Genomic DNA, 27,536 nt, shown 5'->3' with positions numbered 1-27,536 from the left:
GTATATGAAGAAAACACAATGTTCAATAACCAAGAAAAATAAAGTCAAAGGGATGTCAAGTAATAACATATGAGACATGAAGCTTAAAATGACCTTTGATAAGTTCAAAGAAATAAAAAAACTGAAAATCTGGGCAAAGAAATGGAAACTAAAAGAAAGAACTAAATAGAAAAATTCTAGAACTGAAAAACAATTTAAGTGATGAATTTAATGGATAGGTTTAACACCTGCTTAAAGTTTAAGAGATAATTAGTGAACTAGAAAAGACAGCAAGAAAATACAAGCTCTGAAGTTTAAAGAGATAAAAAAATGAACAGAAAAAAAAGCATAATGAGGCACAGGGAATACAAACAAAAGTGCAAAATAAGATAACTGGAGTTTCTGTGGAAGCAAACAGAGATAGGGTCTTGTTGACTATTTGCCCCGAATCACAATCCTCCTGGCCTATGCCTCCTGAGTAGCTAAGATTACAGGCATGAGCCACCAGCCCCAGCTGATGCTGAGTTAAAAACAATGCCCTAAATTATTCACTACTGGCCTATTCCTCAATCTCCACGGATTTGGTTTCACTACTAACTCCCTGGAAAATCAATGAATAAATTAACACAATCATTCTAGGCCAGTATTGTATTTTCTTTTAAATGCCTGGCAAATCCAACACAGAAGTGGACAAATAAACTTACTGCAATCTACAAAAATCCCGCACAAACAAGTATGATGAAAACGCCACAGTAACAGATATGATGCAATTCATAAATAACCTAAAATATAAGGGATTAATCTACCATGTTAATGAGTTAAATTAGATCCAAGAGCACTAGATACTAAAATTATTAGATATATGCACATTATATTTTTAATTTGTTATGTTTTGTATTTATATTTTATGCTTGTTATAAATTTAATTTACATATAATTTAGATTACATTAATTATTAAAATATATGTTAAAATATGCAATGCGTATTCAAAACATTAAAAGCATAAAAGAAAAAAAGGACAAATTTGAGAAAGGTCAAAGAAAACATGTTTTCCAATACAAAACAACAGATGGGTCAAAATGGTATATTAGATACACCTGGAAAATGATTAAGTGAACTGAAAAAAACAAAAACAAAAACAAAAGTCAAGGAAATTAATGACTTAAACAGAATATAAGACAGTTAGGAGACATGGAGAATGAAATAAGAAAGTTCAACTTTGGAATTTCAGAAGTAAAGATCCACACCAAAGAAATGAAGATTCAATTTATGGAAAAGAAAGATTACTTAAAAAAGAAGGCATAACAACAGAATGATTAAAAAAAAAAACCAAACCTACAGCTCTATAAGTATAGTGTATATAAAAACAAAGACAAAGAATTTTTCCAATAAATATCCCCACTAAAAGACATAGTTAAGGATGTCTTATACTGTGGAAAGAATGCACTGAAGGGAGATGAGATACATATAAAAAAGAATTGGGTCAAATTAGATTTAAAGGCCTTCTTTCCAAAGTTTAAAATTACATGGAGATATAAAAATAGAAGTAATACTTTTAGCAATGGGCTATGGGCAACAATAAAAAATTTTTTCTTCAGTTAGAAAACACAACTTTTTAGTGAAATTTCAACAGGAAGAATTCTAATATCTTGAATAAAAATTTGGGACTTCAAAGTACGGGCAAATAGAAGAGGTAGAAATAGGACCATATATTCATGACTAGCAAATTTATGGCAAAGGTGATGTTCTAACAGTGAGAAAAACTAGGTTTTTCAACAAAAAATACACAGGTTCAATTGAAAAGAAAACAAAATTTGACTATTAACTATATCATATACACATACAAAAAAAAAAACTCCATACAAATTGTACACTGAAATATGAAATGTAACACAGAGGGGGAAAATGTATTGCAAAAGGTGAAATTTTGTAAATAGGACAGAAAAAGGCTAACTTAAAGAATTTAATAAGTTGGGCAGCACAAGAATCAGGGAATTCTATTAAAGAATAAAAAAAATCACATTTCCAATACATGTATTTTAAAAAGAACTTCTAACAAAAACATACAGTGAACTATAATATGAGCAACACAATCTAAACAAAAAATGGGCAAAATACAGGCACTTCCAAAAGAAACTATCAAAATAGCCAAAGGTATGGGGGAAAAAATGGAAATTAAAACCAAGTAACATGATATAGCCACTTGAATGGTTAAAATTAAAGAGACTAACAATACAAAATACTGGCAACAGATTTACTGCAATTGAGAGAATGTACAAACACTTTGGAATCTGTTTGCAGTATCTATTAACACTGACTATATAGATGCATCCCTTAGCAATTATAGTTCTGTCTATTTTATTTATTTTTTGTTTTTTTTTTTGTTTTGTTTTTGGTGGGACTGGGGTTTGAACTCAAGACTTCACACTTGCAAATCAGGCACTCTACCACTTGAGCCATACTTCCAGCCCTCTATGTCTATTTTACTCAACAGAAATGCATGTATACATTTACCAAAAATATATATAACAATTATCTGTTCCCTAACTGGTAATAACTAAAATTCTTTTTGCTTTCTGAATTTAAAGTACCATAGACAAGTTTACATACATTCGTGTAATGCAATACTATCCAACAAGAGAGAGACGAATGAAGTACAAATATTTGCAACATGCAAGAATCCTTCAAAAACATGTTTGACAAAACAGAGGTAGAATGGAGAACACACTAACACATGAGGGGGTGAAGGAAGAAGAAATTGAAAGGGCACAAGCAGGGGCACTTCAGAGATACTGGTAATGTTTGTATCTTCATCTGGGTAATGATACACTGATGTATTCATTTTGGCATCATTTGGGTTTTTGCTGGTAGTACTGTTTGAAGTTGGGGCCTTGTACTTGCCAGCCAAGCATTCTGCCACTTGAACCATGCCCTGATTATTTTGTAAACACATAGTGAGCTGTATACTTAAGTGCACTTTTCTCTAAGTATGGATTAAAATTTCATAAAAATTTTTACTGAAAGAAATCAGGGAAAAGGTTAATATGTTAAAGAAAAAAATTCAATGTATATTGAAGCTTAGTTTTTATATGTATCATTAATATATCTTTGGCATTAACCAGAATTTTGTTAAGTGCATATTCATATCTACAACACGCACTTTTGTGCTACTACTTTCCTTTTGTCTACTAAGGTCCTGTCATACAAGTGTAACTTCTTCAGCTCAAACTAGATTTATTCTTATCTCAGGTCATTTATAGCTGCTACTATTCCTTCTGCCTGAAAAGCTTTGTCCACAATATTGGTCCCCTATTATCATTTAATTCTACCAAAAATATCAGATAGAATCTCCAGAGAGAAACCTTTGTGGGTCACAATATCTAATGCTACCACATACCCACCATGTGTCTTTTTTCTCCCCTTTATTACTCTTTCTTATCTCCCTCTGCTCTTTTATTTTTTTATTTTTAACAACTCTTAATGGGTTTCATCATTCTATGTTCATACATGTATATAATGTACTTTAATAATATTCACCCCCTCATCCCTCTTTGCCCTCCTCCCTCTCACTGGTTTCCACCTCCCCAAAACAATTCCCCTTTTACATTCATTTCTTTTCCAGTCTAGATTCCACAAGATAAAACATGTAATATATGTATGTGCCTTAATGCTGTATCACATCATCCAGCTTTATTTTCTTCACAACAATATGCAAAAATCTCAAATTACATTACTTAATTTTACTGTCATTATCTATGTCCCTACAATAGAAAGAAAATCCAATGAAGAGTTGGGGACCTTGTTTATCTAGTGTATGAAAAAGTTTTAACTCACAAAAATTGCTCAGGAAATGTTTGTTAAATAAAGGAATTAATGTACAAAATGATTAAAAAGACACACAGAATAAAAGAGTTCAAACCATTTTTCTCTGAAATAAAGGATTTTACAGCTAATTAATCAGTCTTTTGACTCAGAAATTTTACTTCTTGGAATTTATCCTAAAAAAAAAAAAAAAAAGATTTATCCTTATATGTTCATCCCAATTAGGATTACAAATAACAAACTAAATTTCTGGTAATATGTTTGCACTGATTATTAAATATGTGTTATATAAAATGTAAGTAGTCAATAAAATGTTTTAAAGACTGAGAGGAAGGAAAAAGCAAGTTACAGATTATGTTCAAGGGCTTGGTTCAATCCCAGAATCCATCCCATAATACAGATATATAAAAAATATATTATATATATAATGGCTGTGTGTGAAGAGAGAGAGTGACAGAGAGGAAAAAATATCAAAATACAGCTTTTGCTTTTAAGAAAAAAATCTGACAGATACAAACATTATTACTATTTCTGGATGGGTATAATTAATGATCATTTTAATTTTTGCCTTTTGCTGTACATCCTAGCCTTTCCACAGTGCATATCCATTACTTCTATAAAAGTGTGTCTGGGTGCATATTATCATCAAAAATCAGTAATATTAAATATAAATAACAAATTAATTTCAATTCTGTTCATAAGGTATTATAAGAGATGTTCTACTCAATCACAACCTCCAAATAGGTATGTATATAATTATGCTAAAGATAAAAAGGTATTAGTACATAATCATGTACATAAAATGAGTGGCCATTTAATATGTTGTTGGCTTGGCTACATGTAACTCATAGTTCAACATTTTAACTTATGTCAATTACCTTAACAAAATCTCTATCAGTCTTCTCTTTCCATTCTTCTCCAAATACAGTAGAAAAGGATCCTAAAGCTAAAAGAATAAATAGTACATATAGTAAAATGCAATCAGTTCTTTTACTTAATTCTTATTATATAGCTTAAAAAAAAGAGTAAACTACATTTAATGTATCTTTATTTTAGTAAATCAAAGCAGTAATGATTAGTAGTGGATTATAATAAATGCCACTCTTTTGAAATATTATTTTCTAAGTTAGTGAACTTAAAATGTAGAATGAGGCATTCTTTATAAAGAATTCTCATAAATGAAATGTCCATTAAGGAAAATTCTACAAAGAAAATGATTTTCAAAACATACAAACACTGTTTAAAAGTACAGGGTATCTTTATAATAAAGTCCCCATGTACTCTGGAACTCAAGATTTTTTAATACTGTTGGAATGATATAAACATTCTTTTTTGGGGGGCGAGGGGGTAACTGGTGTTTGAACTCAGGGCCTCACACTTGCTAGGCAGGCATTCTACAACTTGAGCCACTCCACCAGCAATGGAAACATAGTTTAAATAGCATTTTCTAAATTATTAAAGTTTTAGATTGCTATGCTGCAAAATTATTTTTTGTTTTTATCTTTAAGTAGCAAGATGTTTGCCAATGAGTTTGTTTATTCTGCATTTTGATTTCACTCAGGTAGCATACTTTGATATAGTAGATAAAAATGCCTAAAGAATCTAAGAAGATAAACTAAGTCTCAGAATGCCATGACTTAGTGTGCGAAAACTGGTAAGATTGACTCTCTCTTATAAGTAATATCATTCACATGTAGTCCTACTCAATGGCCAAACAGCAAGACTTCACTAAAATTATTCTGGTTTGGGAAGATACAGTCTTTCCAAAACCTTAATTTTAAGTTTATAAGAAATGTGAAACAACGTCCAATATTAAATGCTGAAAGATGTATTTGAAAGAACAAAATAAAGTATCATGATTCAAAGATTATGAAAGTAAGATGCAAATCCAACAAATTTCCTTCTAAGTCATAACAAAAACTATTCGTCCGTCATGTAACCAAGAGTAGTATCAGGCAAGATAAGAAATTTTTTTTGTTTAAACTATTCTCAAAATTATTTTCATATTAAATAAGTACATGACAAACTTCAAAGAATCCTATTTAAATAATCCCAAATAAAATTATGTCTGAAAAGTATACTACGTGATCCAAGTCAAAATGCAGAAAAAACTGAACTCATTTGCAAACATTTTGCCATTTAAAGATAAAAACAAAAAACATAAGTCTGTAAAATGCTTCAATAAATTCTCTCACAAACTGTGTATGCTGTGCTATGTACAGTTTTTTACTATGCTAAAATGATTTCAATATACATCACTATCTATGCTTTAATAGGATACATCTTCAGTCACGAAGGGCTACAATTGGATAATGGAGGTGAACAGTTGGAAAGCAAGGAACAATTTTACATCAAGAACACTCAGCTAACATACTCTTATGAGAAAAATTACGGTCAGGAAAATATTTGAAAATACATTTTATAACCCTATTCAGATACAATTAGAAAAACTAAGCAATTTTGTTACTGAAGAGTAACCCAGCTTTAAGAGATAATTTCTGAGAAAATAAACAATTCGATTTATAAAATCCTGTAATTAGTAAATCCTAAAAGCCAAAAGGATATGAAATATCCTTACTTTGATTCTGTAAGAATCATATTTTCATTTTCAAATGCTTTGGCCTAAATATTTCAGTTAAAAATTACAGACATACAACTAGTTTTTTTTTTTTTTTCCAACCACATTTACTATTTTTGTACCTTTTGGAAAGTAATTTCTTCTAAGTCCTAGTTGTCTTTATCAGAATTTTATGAGAACTAATCTTCCCAACTCTGGAAACCAGTATGTTATTCTAAGCAAAAACCAGGAGTTTGTACATTAAAAGCTCTAATGAGACTAACTTACCATTTAAACTTGTAATGTTAAAAAACCCCAAATATTTATTATATTGCAGAATGCATTTAATATAATAAAAGCAAACAAGGAACGCTACTTTACTGACGAAACTATTTTTCTCCTTAAAACTTTGAAAAAAAATCTTTTAACACCTATATAGAAAAATCATTTAGCATGCTCTGCTGAAACTTACTGTCATCAAACACCCCGGCATTAGCAAGTAATAAAGTGATGATTTTAGGGTCTTTTTCAAGTTGCATGACGTGCTTGCTTTCATTTGATAGGAGAGTGCACACATTAATAGCAAAGTCCACTTCATTTGGGAGTCCAGATAACAGTGAAAGCACCAATTTATTATAATCATTTGGCGAATTAAAGTCCATTGATAGCCCATAACTTTGACGCAGATAATCTAGCAAAAAGAAAAAACAACACATTAAATTTGTTGAAGATTGGATAACCTTATGGTTAGAATCTTGTGGATATATAACAGCTTTCTTTTCAAAATATTTTGAGTAAGATATAAAGTGACTACTAATTAAAAACAGTTCAAATTTCTCAATTTTAGGTATACTTACTGTTAAGATTAATTCATGAAAAATATTAAAATATAAAAATGTACTAACATTTGTGGATATAACTGTCAAAGTAGTTGTATATCACATTGAAATTACATAACCTATACTTTTAGTCTTGCATTCCAAAGGACTAGTTGGATTGCTTGAGGTACAAATAATAGTAAAAGCCATCCTTTTTAGCTTTAGAATTCTGAGTTTTGACAGATGTACACAGCTTTTAACCACAACCACAGCCAAATCTTAATGTTCCTTAGTATTGTGCTAAGCATCCTATATTTTGTTGCTTACCTTTGTTTTACTTTGAAATACTAAACAAATAGAAGCATACAGTATGTGTGGCCTTTTGTATCTGGTTTTTCTTTTAGCAAAATGCTTTTGAGATACGTATCTGTGCTAAGGTATTAATGGGTAATTCATTTCTTTTTTTTTTTTTAATTCTAAGTCTGCTGGATTCATGTACTGATTTTTATTTTATTTTTTTAATTTCTTTTATTCATATGTGTATACAATGTTTGGGTCATTTCTTCCCCCTTTCCCCTGCCCCCTCCCTCTTCCCCTCTACTCTCTCATTTATTTCTAAACATAGTTTGTTTATCTGTTCCCTAAATGAAGGACATTTGGATTGTCTTTAGTTTTGGGCAACTTAATATGGCTGCTATAAACATTAACATACAGCATTCTGTGGGGACAATTTTTATCATTTCTGTTAGGTGAAATTCCTAGAAGTGGTATTGCTGGATCACACACAAGCTGTATGCTTAACTTTCTAAGAAACTGCAAAACTATATTCCAAATGCCTGTAATATCTTGTATTCACCTACAATGTATAGCGAGTTCCTGTTGTTCCCTATCCTTGTCAGCACTTAGTATGACTTGTCAGTTTCAATTATTCTAAATATGAATCTCTTATCTGTTTTATTTATTTTACAAATATTTTTCTAGTCAGTGGCCTGTCTTTTCATTTTCTTGAGTGTTTTTAAAGGGAAATTTTAATTCTGATGAAATCTGATTTGTAAATATTTTGGTTTTGGTGACACTGGGGTTTGAACTCAGGGCCTCATGCTTGCTAGGCAGGCACTCTACCACTTAAGACACTCCACCAGCCCAGCCCGTGCTTTGTAAATTTTACTTTCATGTTTCATGTTCTTGGGCCTTAAAAAAATCATTGTAATAAGTAAGATTTTGTACAAAATCTTTTTTTGTACAAAAGATTTTGTACAAATCTTTTTTGTACTTAAAAACTTGAAAGGTAGGGGAAGACAGGCTTATTGGACACTAAGACACTAAGATATATAGTCTTAATATATAAATATAAGAAAACGCTGTTTCTAGAAATACTGAACCTTAAGTGAGATAGGCCTCGGCAGCTACATTCTTAGGCAAATAACCTGGGTTATTTTTTCCAGTAAACCTGTAACTAGTTTAAAGGGAAGAGGCAAGAAAACAAGACTTAGAAAACTTCTAAATAGAGCATTTCAAATATTTCAGAAATATCTGGGTTAAAAAACTTTTTTTTAATAAAACCTCTCTATGTGGACTATAAATAAAAATCAATTGTTATAACACACCACAAAAGAAAATTACAAAGAATTTCCTTTGACAACACAAGACATTTTTTCTTTTGTGATTTTTTTTTTCCTGGTGATACTGGGGGTCAAATTTAGAGCCTTCTGCTTGTTAGGCAAGTGTTCTACCACATTAGCCACTCTTTCAGCCCTTTTGACATCGGTTATTTTTGAGATTAGATCTCCCTTTATGCTCAGGTAGGCCTGGACCATGGTACTGTGCCCAGACAATGGTTGCAATCTGTGTCCATTCATTGTTTGAGATGGGATCTTGCAAATATTTTTTGCCCAGGCTGTCCTCAAACCATGATTCTCCTGATCTCCACCTCCCCAGTAGCCAGGATTACAGGTCTGAGCCATCATGCTTGGCTCCTTTTTTGATTTTTGAGGCAGGGTCTTGCTATCTAGCCCAAGCTGGCCTAAAACTTGAAATTCTCCTATCTCAGCCTCCCAAGTGCTGAGATTACAGGCGTGTACCACCGACCTTGGTCCAACATAGACACCTGGTAGGAAATGTCTTTAATAACTTAATGGTGAGGAAATGTCAAAATGTAGTCATAAATCACAAAGAGACAGATTCTTTACAACATTTAAGGTTGGACAGTAAGACTATATTGTTGGTTTTTATGATCTGGATAATAAAATTTCTCATAAAACAAGTATCTGAAGAAAAAGTTACAGAATGTTTAAGATGAGTAAATTTAGTATTTCTATATTGCAAACAGTAATTCATTATGAGAAGTCAAATCTCAGCAAGTTACTTTAAGTTTTTAAGATTCCACATAGTGTTTAGGCAAATCTCTTGAACAGAAATAAATTTGGAACCCATATTCAGTGTTTGTTACAGACCTGAAATTTCAATGCAATCTTAGAATTGTTCTATTTGCTACTGAAGAACAACAGATGTCAATATATTCTTACCTGCATAACTATGCTAAACATACAACAAATAAATAAGAAATATCCTTTAATTGTGTGAGTTTTCACAGAGCTTTCTAAAACAATGTAGGAAAAAATGTTTACAAGATTTCAAAGATCAGCCAGGCTCAGTGGTGTGCACCTGTTTCAAATTAAAAGATAACAGTCAGGCAACAGTGGCTCACTCCTGGAATACTAGCTGCTTGGGAAGTTGGGGTTGAAAGGATCTCAGTTCAAGACCAACCTAAGTAGTCCTCAAGATCCCATCTTAACCAATAGTTGGGCCTGGTGGCATGTACCTGAGATCCCAAGCTACTGTGGAAGGGCACAGTTCAAGGTCAGCCTGGCAAAAGTGAAACCCTGTCTCAAAAATAACCAGAGTTTTAAAAAAAAAAAAAAAAAAAAGGCTGGAGGTATGACTGAAAAGTTAAAGCATCTGCCTCACAATCCATTATGACCTGCATTCAAAACTCAGTACTACCAATTTTTTAAGGATTTTGCCTTCTCTTCACCAAGGAGATATGATCAAACTGCTATAATTTTCTATCAAAATAAGATTATTAGATTCTTTTCAGCCTTCTTGATTTAAAGTTTATATAAGTGGATCATTTTTGACAAATGTAACTTGAGGCAATCAATTCTATTTTCAGTTTAGAGGAAAGGGACAATTGATCCTGAAATGCTGTTTATGTCTGTTGGAGGAATTCTACAATACATTATTTCTATTGGTATTGGCAATGGCAAGGACTACTGTAGTCCGAATGTCTGTTAGACTATGGAAGTTTATTAAAATGACTGGGTTTAGAATAAATGATCTTTATAATCCTGACTAGATCTAAAACTCTAGAATTCTATTAATTTCAGTAAATTGTCAATTTTTTTCTTGCAGTACTGGGGTTTTGAACTCAGGGCCTTGCATATGCTAGGCATATGTTCTGCCACATGCCTATGACATATGACTGTCTCCATCCTTTTGCTTTAGTTTTTTCAAATAGGGTCTTGCATTTTTGCCCAGGACTGGCCTCAGATTACGATCCTCTCATCTGTACCTACTATGTAGCTGGGCCCACAAACATGCACCACCATACATGGAGCATTTATTGAGATGAGCCCTCGCTGTTTGTACAGGCTGGCCTTGAACTACAATCTTCCCAATCTCTGCCTCCTGAGTAACTGGCATTATAGGCACAAGCTGCTACAGCCAGCAGTAATTGTCTTGTGCGTGTGAACCCTGGGCCAAGCAAGTGCTCTATGAGGAGTCATAAGCCCAGCCCTAACACTTTCTTTGTTTTCTTTGTTGGTACTGGTAGTTGAACTCAGGCCCTCATGCCTGATAGACAGGTACTCTAACACTTGAGCCGCTCTAGAAGCCCACATTTTCAAAGATTCTTAATTTGCCACCAGGTACTTCACTTTAATGCTTATTTATAACACATATACTCACACACACAAAGAAAGCTATGAATTTTACTCAGTGTCATTCCTTAATGACACATGAAAAAAGACATCAGTGAAGAATTTGTTTTATATATTGAAAATCACATTAATTTGTATAATACCATCGTTACATTGCTATTGCTATTGCAATGTAATAGAAAAACAAAAAGACATCTCTAAATTCATAAATGCTGACAGTATTCAGAAATAGTATCTCTTTTCAGTTCAAATTCTGAGACTTTCCAGCAATATACAGTTTCTTCCTCTATATGAATCCCTAATGTTGATTTTTGTTGAACACAGTACATACTTCGTAATTATTCAGATTCTTCTTAAAATAAACCAGACAGATCACTGAGTTTCATTATGGACTTCTGAAATACCAAAACTGTTTCATATCATCTTCAGGAAAACCTGTATGAACTAGGGAAGGGGAGTAAACAGATCCAGAAAAAGGATTTATTTTATTTCTTTTTGGCGGTAGTGGGGTTTGAACTTAGGGCTTACAACCTTGAGAGCCACTCCACCATCCCTTTTTGTGTTTTTTTGTTTTGTTTTGTTTTCTCAAGATAGGGTCTCATAAATTATTTTGCTTGGGCTGTCTTTGAACCCTAACTCTCCTGATCTTTACCTCCTGAGTAGCTAGGATTACAGGCATAAGCCACCAGCACCTGGCTCAGAAGGATTTTTTTTTTTTTTAAAATAAGAGCAAGTGGAGAAATGGTTTGGTTTAGGAGATTTAAGCTATAAGGATGGACAGCACTGCTGTTATTATAATATAGGAATCATACAGAGTCGTAAGGTTGAAAACAGTTTTAAAGGTCATTAATTCAATGTCTCATTCAACAGTAGAATACCTTCTATAACATCCTTGAATTAGATAGCAGTCATTAGCTCTTTTTAGGAGCAGTTAACATAACACCTAATAAGTTGCTTATTTTATCAACTTAAACTATTAGCAAGCTTTTCTACATGATAACTAAAAATGTTCTTTAAGTCTAGCTAGGTTTGGTTTGCATTCAGTGCTCATCCTCATCTCAAATATGTAAAAAAGCATTAAATGAAGCCCCTTCTAATGGAGATCACAGCTCTTAGCAGGAGATCCTATTTCTTCAGTCATTACTAATTGGGGAAGAAACATGGGAGTCATATTCAACATGAAAGAAAATCTGAAAATAAGACTATGAAAATAAAACAAAAGAATTGATATTGACACAAATGAGACAGCTTAATTCTAAGGATTACCTATTAGCATCTGGCACTGGTACCAATCAACAATAATAATAATGAAGAGGGAGGGAGGGAGGAAGGGAGAAAGGAAGGAAGGGGGGAAGGGAGGAGGGAGGAGGAAGAAAAGGAAGAAAGAAGAAATAATAATAAGAAGAAGAACATAGAATAATTGCAATTTTTAAAAGAACATAACCTTGAAAAAGTTATCTCCTTGTTTTAGGCCAAATGTTGATGATTAAAGAAACACAGATGCCTATCTGCCTTGATCTTTCTTCCTAGTCATCACAACCCCAATCAGAAGAGCCACTAAAAACTTGAGCCCTGAACAACCCTACTCAAATCTTATGTGACTCTGAAGTTGATTATTTCGGACTTCAGTTCAGCACTTTTCAGCTGCAGGGTCTTCTATAACTGTAACAATTGTTACTTAAGTGAAAAAAATCATTGTGGTATCATCACTGGAAAATAGTGGAATAATTAGGAACACTTCTGAGCACTCTAGTGCAAGGCATCCTAGTAACTGTAAAAATGTAGTACACTATGTGAATATTTTTGACTTTCCTAATCCCTTCTCTGCCCCCCGCCCCTTCTCTCTCCATCTCTCCCACCCTCCTTCCCCCCCTCACCTCCTTTCTGAGACAGGGGCTCATTGTGTATCCCAGGCTTTGAATTCACTACATAGCTGACTTCCCCCTAATATTAACAGGACCTACTACTGCTTCTCATTTATTGACTCTTCAGGATAAACTAATCGTCTGCCAATAAGGAAAAACATTTACAATAAGGAAGAAGCTTTACTTGAAAGTATAGGTATTTGTAACTAAAAATTTCTTCAACTAAAATTCTTAAAAAGCCTGTGAGAGAAAGGGCTCCAGTACCAATTAGATGCTGATCTTCGAAAGTTCCATTAGTCTAATGCCATAAATGTTCTTGTGTGTAAAGTAAGGACTAATTGAATGATCTCTATTTTCCCAATTCAAAACAGTGGACCCACAGAAAAATTCACAAAGGACCTCCCTTGTGAATATGGTCATGTCCTGCATGCATGGTATGTATCAACAATGGGTCATATTTACAAAGGTGGTCTCATAAGACTATAATATACCTGAAAAATCCCTACATTGCAGCCATCATAGAGCTCTGTAGTATAACACATTGCTAATGCATTTGTGGTGTCATTGGAGTGAACAAACCTACTGTGCTTCCAGGTATATAAAAGTACAATATATTCAACTATATACAATAGATATCATTATTTGATTGTGATTAACAAATGGTATGTTACTGGTTTCATATTTATTATATTACTATTTTATTGTTATTTTAGAGTATACTTCTACTCACTAAAAAAAGTTTAATGTTAAACAAAACTGTTGACCTATGTCCTATTCTCTTCCAGTGATATTTACCTGACACACTGTGTTGCTGGTAATTGTAGGAAGATGGAATTGCACCAATAGGAAGCTGTGGCTTTGGATTGCCTGGTGGTACCTCATCATCATCCTCCCCAAAATGATGAACTTTCTCGTACTTTTCTAGATAACTGAAATAGAAAAACAATACAACAAAGATTTAAAAAATAGGTATGTCTTACTTTTTAACTTCTACCATGTTTTTCTTTCCCAAGTAATCATAATCACAATCATTAAAAAGTACCGCACAAATCTTTACCCTATTTCCTGCATGGAAAGCAGCAAATGTTTCTCTCTTTTTTTCCCCATGTCTCCCCACTCTTGTCCTGTTATACTAAATTTCTTTGCTAATAAACTTTAATATTACTTTCACTATAAAAAAAAGTACCACAAATTTCTTATATTAAGTAGAACAATAACTTCAGTTTATCGTTATTACAGATAAACTCAATGCAAATGGTTCTAAAAAGAGTTCTTTTCAGAAAAGGCCATACCGCTACTCAAATAAAACTATACAATAGAGAATATCAAACTACAACTACTGCTAGATTAACAGCAGAAAATTTGTCTGTTGCTGTGGTTTTTTAAAAGTTCGACAGTCACTGTAAAATCCAAGTGAAAATTAGGAGACTCCTTAGCATCTGGACTCTGCAATGCCATTATCAGAGATAACCACAGGTTACTACATATTTAGTTATGCCTTTTTGTGAATATGTTTATTTAACTTATTTTAAAGATATAAGCATTTCTAACAGGGGTGAGGTGGAATCTTAGTGTGGTTTTGATTTGCATTTCCTTTATGGCCAGAGATGGTGAGCATTTTTTCATGTGTTTTTTGGCCATTTGAATTTCTTCTTTTGAAAAAGTTCTGTTTAGTTCAGTTGCCCATTCCTTAATTGGTTCATTGATTTTAGGAGAGTTTAGTTTCTTATGTTCCCTGTATATTCTGGTTATCAGTCCCTTGTCTGATGTATAGCTGGCAAATATTTTCTCCCACTCTGTGGATGGTCTTTCCAGTTTAGAGACCATTTCTTTTGTTGTGCAGAAGCTTTTTAATTTTATCCAAAACACCACCATCAACAACTGCTGGCGAGGATGTGGGAAAAAATGAACCTTAATCCACTGCTGGTGGAAATGCAAGCTGGTGCAACCACTCTGGAAAAAAATTTGGAGACTTCCTAAAAATCTAAACATAGACCTGCCATATGATCCAGCAATCCCACTCCTGGGGATAAACCCAAAAGAATGAAACACAGGTTACTGCAGAGGCACCTGCACACCCATGTTTACTGCAGCACTATTCACAATAGCCAAGTTATGGAAACAGCCAAGATGCCCCACTACTGATGAATGGATCAAGAAAATGTGGTACTTGTACACAATGGAATTTTACTCAGCATGAAGAAGAATGAAATCTTATCATTTGCAGGTAAATAGATGGAACTGGAGAACATCATTCTGAGCAAGGTCAGCCAGGCTCAGAAGACCAAAAATTGTATGTTCTCACTCATATGCAGACTTTATATCTAGGGCAAATGCAGCAATGTTGTTGGACTTGGATCACAAGAAAGGGGAGAGCACATACGGGAGATATAGGTATAGGTAGGAAACCTAAAACATGAAAGCATTTAATGTCCCCACACCAGAGGAACTAATACAGAAACCTTAAAACAACAGGTTATCACTAGCAGGGGATCAGGAACCAATGTAAAGATCAGTTAGAATTGAATCAACATGGGTTGTAACATAGGTACATGAGAGCAATAGTGGGAATCTTTCTGTATAGCTATCCTTAACTCAACTAGCAAAAACACTTTGTCTTTCTTATTATGCTTATGTCTTCTCTTCAACAAAATCAGTCACAAGGGCAAAACGGGACCTGCCTGAAACTGAGGACAGGAAGGGGGGAAGGGTGGGGGGAGAAAGGCAGGGTGGAGAAATGACCCAAACAATGTAGGCACATGTGAATAAATGAACAACAACAAAAAAAGATATAAGCATTTCAATATTTACTGTACCATTTGTTCTTTTTAAACTAGTTATATAGTATTTGATCCTGTTGACATATAATAGTTTCATTCTCTAGTGAAGATTTAGGCTATTTTCAGTTTTGCTTTTTGCTATCACAAACCACTCTGCATTTTTCTTCAGAAACACTGGAAATGTTGTGGATGTGGCCAATTTCCCACCCAAAAATAGTGTGCCTAAAAAATTCTGACCAATTTATGGGCTACTTCCTGTCTCTCCACTGTTTCACCATTACTGGGTATGATCAATCCTAATATTAATTGTAATTAAAATTTCAAATTCACAATCTATTGTCACCTACCAGTTCATAATATGATTTCCCAATTAAGATTTTAAAATGGGAACACAATTGGTAAAACCATGTCAAACACAACATTGTATTCAAACATGTTCATTACTGTACTTCATAAATGAGAAGTTAAATTGACAGATATAGTGACTTACATTTACCATAGAAAAGCTCTATGTGATCTATTTTGCAGATCAATCCATCTATTATTCCTAATCAGCTATTTTTAAAGTCCTGAAGTTATCTACCTCCTTTGCCTTTTTGGGCAGCTGTGGTGGGTAAGGTTGAGTGTTGATGAACACATAAGATTATCTCAGAAGCATTATTTTTAGTACAAGACATTTTCAAGGTGGAATGAGTGGAAGCTATAATTTTACAAATATATAAACTAATGAAATGGAAAATTGTTAGTGTTTCCCATTTTGCCCTTCCAGTTTTACAAACAAAATAATTTATATCCTTAAGACTAAAAAGGAATTTAATATCCCTTTCTATTCTTTCCAAGTTCTCCATATAAGCTCAATTTGATCTGGGAACAATTTTCTAGCAGTCAGCTTGATAACTAATGAACCCAACACTTTCCTTACTACTGCAGTTATAACATACTAAAGCAGAGACATATGCACAGATATAACCTCGAGCACTGAGGTATACATACAGTTACATACATTTCAATTTGATCTTGGGAATGTCCCCAGGAGGTAAAGTTTACAGAAGGATGACTAAAATGGGGGCATCTCTTTCTAGTATAAAACCACAATGGACTTAAATGGGTATATGAATCAAGTCTATTCTTTTGGATTATTAATGCAAAAAGAAAACCAGAAGTGTATTATAAATTAATACATAGAAAACTGGACAACAGCCACTCAAAATTTATATACTATCTTTTATGTAAATGAAGGATAATTTATGTCACATGAAAACATAGGGACAACTGAAATGATGTAAGTAGTCTAGACATTCTGGTCTCTTTAAATGACTGAAATTACTGTGGAATGGGTGAAAACAGACTATAGAAAAGTAATCTTTATAAGGTAATTTAATCAAATAACAGTCATTAGAAATTTTAAAATAAAAATCTAATAACTGAATAATATCTAAGATGATATTTATAAACTCTTGCTTGTAGTTGAGAAGAATAGATTTAACATTTGTATGTTTTTTATTACAATTATGCTGGGAGAAAAAACATTATTACTAGTAAAGAAAGGATTACAAATATGAACTTTTGATAGGGTCTGGTGGCTCCAACTTGTGATCCTAGCTACTCAGAATGTAGACATCAGGAGGATCCTGGTTTGAGGCACCATGAGCAAAAAATTCATGAGACCTCATCTTAACCAATGGCGGCGTGATGGCACATGTCTGTTATTCCAGCTAGGTATGGAAGCACAAATAGGAGGATCATGGTCCAGGCTGGCCTAGGCATAAAGGGAGATACTATTTCAAAAATAAGCAACACAAAAAGGGCAGATGGAGAGGCTCAAGGTGGGGGGGGGGGAGGGAAACCCGTTCATTCAAATTGGCATCAAATAATATGGGCACTATTATAATAGGAAGTGTAGTATACTTCTTAAGAGTACCTAATAGAATAATTACAAAAAATAGATTCTGTCACAGAAGACATGCATATCATTTCAAATATGACTGGGTAGACAGTGATTTTCTTTTAGAATCTCCAGGGAAATACAAAATTGATCACATATCAATTCACACAGAAGCCCACAATAAATTTAACATTATTATGTATGGTACATTCTATAACCACAATGTAATTCAAAGAAATTTTTCTTAGAAGTCAAACACTTTCAAAATTAAAAATAACTTCATCATGTAAATACCAAACCTACATGCAAAAGTAGAGATACTAGCATAACAGTATCTATTAACAGGTATCAATTCATTCACTCTTATTTCAGCCATCATCTCCTGATTACTTTAAAGCAATTCTCAGGGTATAATATTCATCTGTAAATATTTTAGGAGCCTTAGAAATTAAAACAGTATCTACCACCACCAATCAAAAAAGCTCGACTATTCTTAGAACAAGGGAAAAAGTAAAATGTGCACAGTGTAAATACTTCCACAGAAAAACATTTTGAAACATTACAGGAAAAGACTGCATGGCTCATATTAACTTCTATCCTCAAATCTAATTGAAAAAGCCAGGCACAGTAGCTCACACCTGTAATCCTAGCTCCTCAGGAGGCACAAATCAGGAGGATCTCAGTTCGAAGCCAGCCCAGGCAAAATAGTTCACAAGACCCTATCTCAAAAAAACCCATCACCAAAAAGGGCTGGTGGAGTGGGTCAAGGTGTAGGCCATGAGTTCAAACTCCAGTACCACAAAATAACAACAAAAACTAACTGAAATGGACTCTTAAGAAGAAAAATTTTCTAAATTAGAAAAATCTAAAATCCTGCTACATTTAAGGCAACTTAAAAAAAGTCTACAAATCTAACTTGCAAAACACTCTTTGACAGACTAGAGTGGTCTAGTAGAAAGTAGAACAGATCCCAGACCAAACCACATAAAAGGGCAAGTACAATGTGAATGTGAATTTCCTTTAGCCACTGAGGGAAAAGCTGTAGAAACTTTAGGTTTTTCCCTGAAGAAACCTAGGACAACTATTTTGGGTTGAACAAAGTAGTTTTCCAAGCAAACAACCTCTTCTACAAACTTTGTCTCGTAGCCTCCATCAAAATGAGCCCACAGACTCAACAGCTATGTGAGTCATCAGCATATTCTGTGTTAGTCAGATTTTTTTCATCACTGTGACAAACACCCGAGAGAAACTATTCAAAGGAGGAAAGATTTACTTTGGTTCATGGTTTCATAATTAGTAGAGTATGGCTGGCTGGCTCCATTGCTGTTAGGCCCATGGCAAGGCAGAAATGTCATGCAAAAAGGGTATGGTGAAGAAAGGTGTTCACCTTAGGGCAGTCAAGAAGCAAAGCAGAAGCCTATGCTAGAGGTCTTCCTCCTCCTTTCCCTTTTTGCTCCATTCTAGCCCCTAGATTGGGCAGTGCTGCCCAGTCAGGACCGGACTACTTCCTTAGTTAATACTCTCTGGAAAGGTCCTCACAGACATACCTGGAGTGTGCTTTACTAACCACTTAGGTGTCTCTCAATCAAATTAAATTGACAATCAAGATTACCCATCACAGGGACCACTTACTAATATGATATACTTGTGAATTCAAGATTAAATGCCAGGCACAGGATCAAGCATAGTGGCTTGGAAACCATAAAGATAATGAAGTTTCTCTGCTGGATTTGTCCCTAAAGAGAGAGCATTGAGTAGTAGGTTTGACAGTACTGAAGATTACATCAGTAAAGTACAAGGTTAAGTTTGAGACACTGATCTATGGGGGAAGGAAAAGTATTAAAACAATTGGTGGACAAAATGAAATGACATGTATGATTAACAGCAGCATACACACAGGAAGAAAAATTTCATAACTGCTATTACTAAGAGATCAGAAAAAGTGGATCAGAAGCAATTATTGACATAACAAAAAGTTTTCTTTAACTGAAGGTTTTTCTTTAACTGAAAGGCTTAATATATGTATTAAGGCCTGGGGCTGGATATTAGGGTGCATGAGTCATTAGGCAAAAACGAATGAAAGGCAAAAACACTGAGAAATATTTTGATGAAAGATTTATGCTTCAAAGATAAAAGAAAATTCCTAGAACTACCTAGTACCACCCCCAAAAGTTATGTAGAACATTTAAACTGGGCTATAACTTCTCTGTGACAGAAGATAATGAACAAATATGAGTTTGGAGGGAAAAGGTTATTTCACAAGAATTCCCTACCTAACAATGTTGCTCAGCTAATTTACTATTAGATTATGTAAAGACTCAGAAAGAATAAAGTCACATAGCTTTCCAGAAAAAAAGTAAGTTTCACATTCTAATTGATAGCTGAATCAAAATGAAGGGAAAAAAAAAAGAGTGATGGCTACCAAAGGCAAGGCTCAGGAAGAGAGGTGTTGGTCAAAGGGCACAAAGTTTGAATTATAAGAGGAATTAGTTCAGAGGATTTGCTATAAAGCATGGTGATTACAGTTAACAATATTCAATTGCATACTTGGAATTTGCTTAAATGCTCCCACCACAAAACAAAAAGGGTAACGAAAAGTTCAGTACTCTAAACTTACTCAAACTTATTTATATCATGGGTAAAGCAGGTCTGAGCATCCAAAACTTGAAACCTCATGCAGTAGGCTACATTACGGGAAGAAAAATTACTGTTGTGAACGTTAACACTGCTCACCAAAAACTACGTCGTACTTTATGGTCTTTATCTTGAATACTGAAGATGCTAGATTCAGTTTTTCTGTAACATCACCCAATTTCCGCTAAGGGCATGTTGCCTTTCAACAAATCTAAAACTTTCACTGTATCACTTAAATTAAGTACATTAACCTTTACCTTGTTTTTTGGGCCAACATCTGCTTTTTGGGAGGCATATTTTCACAAAATCATGGACAAGGAAACACTCAGCAGATCACACACGATTTAAACAGAACTAACGAGAATGTAGGACTGGCAGGGCTTCTCTGCACCAGTGAACGGTTGAATGAATGTATGGGAATTTAACACTTTGGTTTTTGAAGTTTTTCATTTATTATTTTTGACCACAATTGGTGAAAGGGCATGTAATAAATCCACAAATAAGGTGGTTTTACTGTGTGAAAATAAAAAACTATTAAAATAATGTGAAAATGATACCTCTCATATGAACTTCAAGAACTTTTCCACAAAAATGAAGAGAATGAAGTAGTACTAAGAAGAATTAAAACTACTCTTTGTGTTACTTATACAGGAAAATGGGTTAATATCCTCATAATTAATAATAAGGAAAATATGTTCTCAGCTGTGCTTCTAATGTCTTTCAGTATTTAACAGAAAAACTAGGATCATTATTTTCCAAATCACCATAGAGAAATAAAATCATTCATACATATAAGTATGTAGGAAAAAAAAGAAAATAAAAAATATTTTCACTAAAAGCAGTGGATCAAGCCTGTAATTCTGGCTATTTGGGAAGTGGAGATTGGGAGGATTGCTGTTCCAGGCCAGCACAGGTGTAAGGTGAAATCCTATCTCAAAAACAACCAACACAGGGCTGGAGGTATGGTAGAGTGCCCCTAACAAGCAAGTAGCCCTAAGTTAAGCCCCCCAAGTATTGCCCCCACCAAAGAAACTATAATGCAGCAATTCTATTCTTGGGTATATACCCTAAAAAAACTGGAAACAAAATAAATGTAGCACAGAATAAAGTATTCTGGCATAGCTGGGCACCAGTGGCTCACACCTGTAATCCTAGCTACTCAGGAGGCATAGATCAGGAGGATTGTGGTTTGAAGCCAGCCCAGACAAATAGTTCCATGAGACCCTATCTCAAAAAAAGAAAAAAAACCTTCACAGAAAAAGGGCTGGCGGAGTGGCTCAAGGAGTAGACCCTGAGTTCTGAGGATAAATAAATAAATATTCGGGCACATTCATGCAATTAAGTGCTATATAGCAGTAAAATTTAACAAGCACTGTAATATGGATCCATATGAATAACCATCAACAAACATTAAAAATCATCTTATATTATGATTCCATTTTATATGAATGTCATAAACAAGCAAAAATATTGAATAGTTTTTAGCAATACAATAACACAAGTGAAAATCACAAAGAAAGGTAAGATAAGACAAGCCACGCTGAGCTCCTTGGAAGAGAGATGCAATTAAGGTAAGGAACATAGAGGTTTCAAGGGGTACTGGTAAGGTTATTTCTTGTTTTGGTGTAGTTAAACTCGTATTTATTGTATATTGTATATGGGTGATTTCAGAATTTAAAAAATTTTAAGAACAAAAAAACTAGTAATGAGTTATGTCAAAATTTCAAAGAATAGGTGTTTCCATGGTTATATATTACTAATATAAAAAAGTTCTCTGAAAATTTAAAAATTCTATAAAATTCATATACTGCAGCTAAAACAATAGCAGCAAACAAATCCATTAATATTACATTAAGCACACATATCAAGATTCTAAAGATTTTATTGCAGAAATCCAATGATCGTTCAATATTGCAATATTCATAACATCAAAATCATCTGTGGATCAAAGAAAAACTACACATTTTGTTATTTTATTTTGTTTTTTGGCAGTACTAGGGTTTGAATTTAGTACCTTACTCTTTCTAGGCAAGTGCTCTACCATTTGAGTCATACCTCCAGACCAAGAAAAGCTACATGATGTAAATGAAGTATGCCAAAGAGCATTTTTAAAAAGAAAAATCTATGCTTCACTAAAAAATAAATTAGTAAATGAAGAATTCCAGAATACCTTATTTTTGGATCTCTTCTATGCTACCTTTGTTGTGCAGCTCAAGAGAATTTCCAACATACCTTCTCTCTAAAATCAGCCTTTCAGAACTTCACAAACCACTTGAGCCATAATTCTTCCTTCTGTAGAAGAGAGCCCTTCAAAATGGTACACACTTAAGATACTCCAAAAGGGTAAGACATTTAATTTTTTTGTTGTTCTTGGACTGGGGTTTGAACTCAGGGCTTCACTTCTTGCTTGCAAAGCAGGTACTCTACTGCTTGAGCCACACTTGCAGCCCAGTTTTGCTCTGGTTACTCTGGAGATGGGATCTCTTGAACTAACTGCCCAGGATGGCCTCAAACCACAATCTTCCCAAGCAGCTAGAATTACAGGAATGAGCCACAGGTGCCCCTCTAAGAGACATTCAATTTTTGCACTGACGGTCTCTTCTCGCCTTAATCCATATTATTAGGCAGTCCATACTCTACTCATTCTATATGTTACAATATGGAGGGACTCAAAAGTGGAGCCTTCACTTATATTAGGATCCATGTACTATAATGTCTACACATATCTAGGTTAAGTGTATTTAAAGATAATATCTAATTGTAGCTAACTATCTCACAAAAGAAAAATTCCTTTCAAGAAACCACAACTGAAATAATGTAAGGAGAAATAAACACAAAAATGGCAGAAGACACTTCTAACAGGAGCTTACTGCAAACCACACAATGAAATAAATACAATTGGGCTGGAGGTGTGGCAAGCGTGAGGCCCTGAGCTCAAACCCCCAATACCTGGGAAAAAAAAAGTTTAAATGATTAAATAAATATGACAAGTGGAAGAAATAAAAAAAATTCCGTATTAACCTCACCCCCAATCTGATTTACATTCCCTGACAATGATCAAACCTTGTCCTACTTTAATGCTATACTTTTTTGCTAGCTTATGATGAAGTATCCAGAATTAAAGAACGAGCAAACAAAAAAACTCTATATATTTTTTATTTGGCAGTACATGGGTTTAAAGTCAAGTTTTTGCATTTGCTAGGCAGATGCTTTCTATGACTTGAGCCACTCCTCCAGCTCAGACCCCTGTATTTCAGCAAAATTTTTTAAGTCATTGAAATTTAATCAAGAATTTTTTAAAGTTTAAAAAGTAATGATTTTAAGCAAGTATACTGATAACTATTTACTAGAGTTTTCAGAGGCTAACTTCTGTATCACTGAGGAAGCATTTCTTCGTTTTCTCATGATAAAAAAATGACTAGACACACTAATACATAAAAGAAATGATAATAAATGCTGTTGGAAAATAAGAAAACATTTCTGAAGTGATGAAAAACAAGAATTAGAGGAAATTATACTGTATGGAAGGTTTCTATGGAGCTGAATTTAAATACAGATGCTTTTAACACGTTTGAGCTTATGGTATTTACAAGGTTCTTTTTCAAAAAATTAAATTCATAAAGAACTATTTTTTGGTAAGTCATTAAAGGAAAGCTGTACTACAGAAGATATATTCTTATAAGCAAATAACTTTTTAGGAAAAAAATTCCAAGAAACATGATAATTTTACTTAAAGCCACAATAAAGAGGCAACAGCTTTAACTGGAAAAGAGATGAAAGGGTAGAGGAGAGTGAGAAACAAAAAGAAAAGGCGAAAAGAAAAAAGGTGGAGAGAAGGTAAGATCACAGGGTAAAACTAGACAGTGAAAATCATTTATTGAGGTATTCACAGGCAGGCCAATGTAGCAATGAAGGTGGAAATAAGCAATGCCTAAAGCACTACAGAATGAGTTCAATATAGTCAACTGTATCTAAAAAGTTTTTGTTTGAAACATGGCAAAATCTTCACAGACACTTCATAATGAGATGTGAAGTTGTAGTTTTAAGTGATGCCAATCTTGACAGTATGCATTATTTTTTGAAAGCCCTCAAATTGCTGTGATAGCATTAGGTGACAAGCAGTATCTTATTTTGTGAAGTCGTTTAGAAAAAAATAAAAAACAACAACAAAAGAACCCCCAGAGGACCCCAATCTACCCTTCAATGTGAAGGTGAAATTTAACAATGAACAAAAAGTATTCTTCAAAAGTTCAAGGCAGGCAGGTGGTACAAGCCTGTAACCCAGGCAATCTCAAGTCTGAGGTGGAGTATCACAAGTTCAAGTCTAGCTGAGCTAGACAGCAACATCCTGTCTCTAAAAAAGGTATGGGGAAACTCATGCTGTAGACAGCACTGTTTTTTTGTTTTATTTTGTTTTTTCTTAAAAGGAATGTGTGTGGGCTATCAGGGTGGCTTAAGCGGTAAGAGCGCCTGCCTAGCAACTGTGAGGCCCTGAGTTCTAACCCCAGTGGTGCCAAATAATAATAATATAAAGGATATAAGAATTTTTCTTCCATGATGTGATTTTGTTGCTAAAAATGTGCATCATCTGTTAAAACTCTCATATCTACACTAAACTAGGAAAAAGAATTTTCCAAACTATTTGAAAATCTCTATGTTTTTGCTTTGTTTGTTTTTTGAGTTTGGGTCTCATATATAGTCCAGGCTGGCTTTGAACTACAGTTCCTCTTGCCTCTGTCTCTCGACTGCTGGGATGTTTTTGTAGGTTCATAGTGACATAATTTCATATTTAAAGTCACAACCACAGTAGAAAGAATTCATTATGTTTTATCCACAGATATCAATCATAATAATCATTATTATTGACAGGGCATCCCAGGCTGGCCTGAAACTTGCTATGCAGTCCAAGCCTGCTTCAAATTCCTGATTCTCCTACTTTTACCAATTATTGGTATGTTGCTTTATCATGCAGATGGACGTCAGTACCTGTGGGTTTTGCATTTGTGATTCAATTATTCATGAATAGAAAATATCTGGAAAGAAAAATTGCATCTGTACTAGATTATGTAGAGATGTTTTATTTCTTGTCATTATTTCCTAAGCGATACAACAGTGTAGTAACTACATTAACACTTATGTATTAAGTAAAAGTAATCTAATGATTTAAAATAGGAGGGCCAGGCAAGATGGCTTACGCCTATAATCCCAACTACTTGAGAGGCAGAAATAGGAAGTTTGCAGTTTGAAGCCAGCCTGTGCAAAAACTTAGTGTGATGAGACCCTATCTTAAAGAAATAAGCCAGGTATGATAGTTCACACCTGTAATCCCAGCTATACATGAGAGGCATAGGTAGAGAATTAGGGTCTTATGCTTGGCATAGGTAGGAGAATTAGGGTCTTGTGGCCCAAGACCACATCTAAAAAATAAGGGAAGCAAAAAGGGCTGGAAGCATGGCTCAAGTGGTGAAATATTTGTCTAGAAAGAAGCCTTAGTTCAATTCCCATTACCACACTCACAAACAAAAGATATGGGAGAGTATTAGCATATTATATGTAAATGCTATGCAATTTTATACAAACAATTCAAGCATTTGAAAATTTTGGTATCCACGGGGGGAGGGGGAGGGAAAGAGGGTCAGTGAACCAATCCCTCATGAATATCTACCTACAAATCTACAACTCTATTCTCACCCTCAATTACTTTACAATTTCTCTCCCTCACTCTCAGCCCACACACACTTTTTCCCTGAACCATTTTTTTTTCTCCTTATTTTATAACCTTGACATTTTCCAAGAATATAATGGCAGTCATTCTGTAAGATGCCCCTCCATTTGTGTTTAGCTGATGTTTCTGGTAGATACAGAGAATGCACTGTATGAAAGGAATGCCACAGATGTTAGCTGGTACCCTGAAACATATACTGGGAAGCAGATCATGTTGAGTTTTCACACTGTAGGCACTGTGTACTTTAGGATTGGAATTAGTAAATTAATCAGATATGAAGTTATTCTTTTTCCTTTTGAAAAATAGGTACTTTATGAAACAAGTTTAAGGATAAGGATCCTAGTCCTTGTCAAACTTCCCCTTACTAGTTTTATAATCTATTGATGAATCTTCTGTTTTATTTTTTTGGTGGGACTGAAGTCAGAACTCAGGGCTTGGCTTGCAAAGGAGGCACTCTACTGCTTGAACTACACCTCCAGTCCACTTTGCTCTGGTTATTTTGGAGATGGAGGTCTTGAGAACTATTTGCCCAGGCTGGCCTCCAACTGTGTTAGGATTTCAGGTGTGAGCCACCAAGGCCTGGCTTAATGACTAGGTTTTTTGTTTTTTTTTCTGCTGGGGGTGGGGAGTGTAGTACTGGGTTTTGAACTCAGGGACTCACAGATACTAGGCAGGCACTCTTTGACTTGAGTTACATCCCTGGGCCCTTTTTGCCCAGGCGTGGTGTTGAACCTACCTAGGTCTCCCTTATAGGTTTGATAACAGGTGCAGACCACTACATCTGGCATACTGATTTGAGATGGGGGGGGGGGGGTTTCTCACTTTTTGCATAGGCTGACCTGGAACCAATCTTCCCAATCTCTGCCACTTGAGAGCTGAGATTACAGGTGTGCCCCCACCACATCAGGCCATAAATCTAGTGATGATTTTTGACTATAACATTTGTTATTCTCATGGGATTTTTCTAACTTTAATTTTTTTCTATATGTATTAGTTGGCATTTACTTATCAATTATCATTTATTTATTCATAACACCATGGATTCAGACTGTTTTTTCCATGAATATTATATCACCTTAGTCTAATGCTTAAGGTGTTCCTGCTTTGGACAGTGAGAACCCTTTCAAGTTGGCTTCTGTATCCTTTTGATGTATCATTATCATTATTTGAGGAGTTCATTGCTTATTTATGGCACAAGCTAATCTATTTTCCCTGATCCAGCCCTAGAAGCAACCCTTTCCCCAGGAAATATTTGTTCTTTTTAGTAAGGAATGGTGTTTAGAAACTATTATCTGGACATTAAGTGTGCTTAATACTGGGTGAAAGAGGAATATTGGATGCACATGTGTATATATATCTCTATTTCCAGGTATCTAAAAAAGGGTGAGCTCATACTAATGCTAATGTCAGTTGTACTCCACAGTTTTCCCTTTTTGTATTTTAAACTCTTCTCCAAGAGTAAGAAACTTGGCTCATGTAATCAATAGAACTACATATTTGCTCAATCTTACAATAAATAAACCTTATAGATT

General features: G+C 34.3%; 1 protein-coding gene across 2 annotated transcripts in view; it reads right to left on the bottom strand.

Moving 5' to 3' along the window:
• Arid2 (AT-rich interaction domain 2) overlaps positions 1-27,536 on the bottom strand; it is a 146,155-nt gene that overhangs the window by 55,942 nt on the left and 62,677 nt on the right. For both annotated transcript variants that reach the window (XM_020180477.2, XM_074083213.1), the window contains exons 4-6: positions 13,776-13,909; positions 6,832-7,050; positions 4,681-4,748 (exon numbers count right to left, since the gene is read on the bottom strand). In XM_020180477.2, coding sequence (XP_020036066.1) covers positions 4,681-4,748; positions 6,832-7,050; positions 13,776-13,909 — 421 coding nt within the window. The remainder of the gene's footprint in view (positions 1-4,680; positions 4,749-6,831; positions 7,051-13,775; positions 13,910-27,536) is intronic.

The sequence above is a fragment of the Castor canadensis genome, chromosome 8 (assembly GCF_047511655.1).
Source record: "Castor canadensis chromosome 8, mCasCan1.hap1v2, whole genome shotgun sequence".
NCBI classification, from domain to species: domain Eukaryota; kingdom Metazoa; phylum Chordata; class Mammalia; order Rodentia; family Castoridae; genus Castor; species Castor canadensis.
Note: the sequence above shows the minus strand (reverse complement) of the source record. Positions and strands in the feature narration are given on the sequence as shown.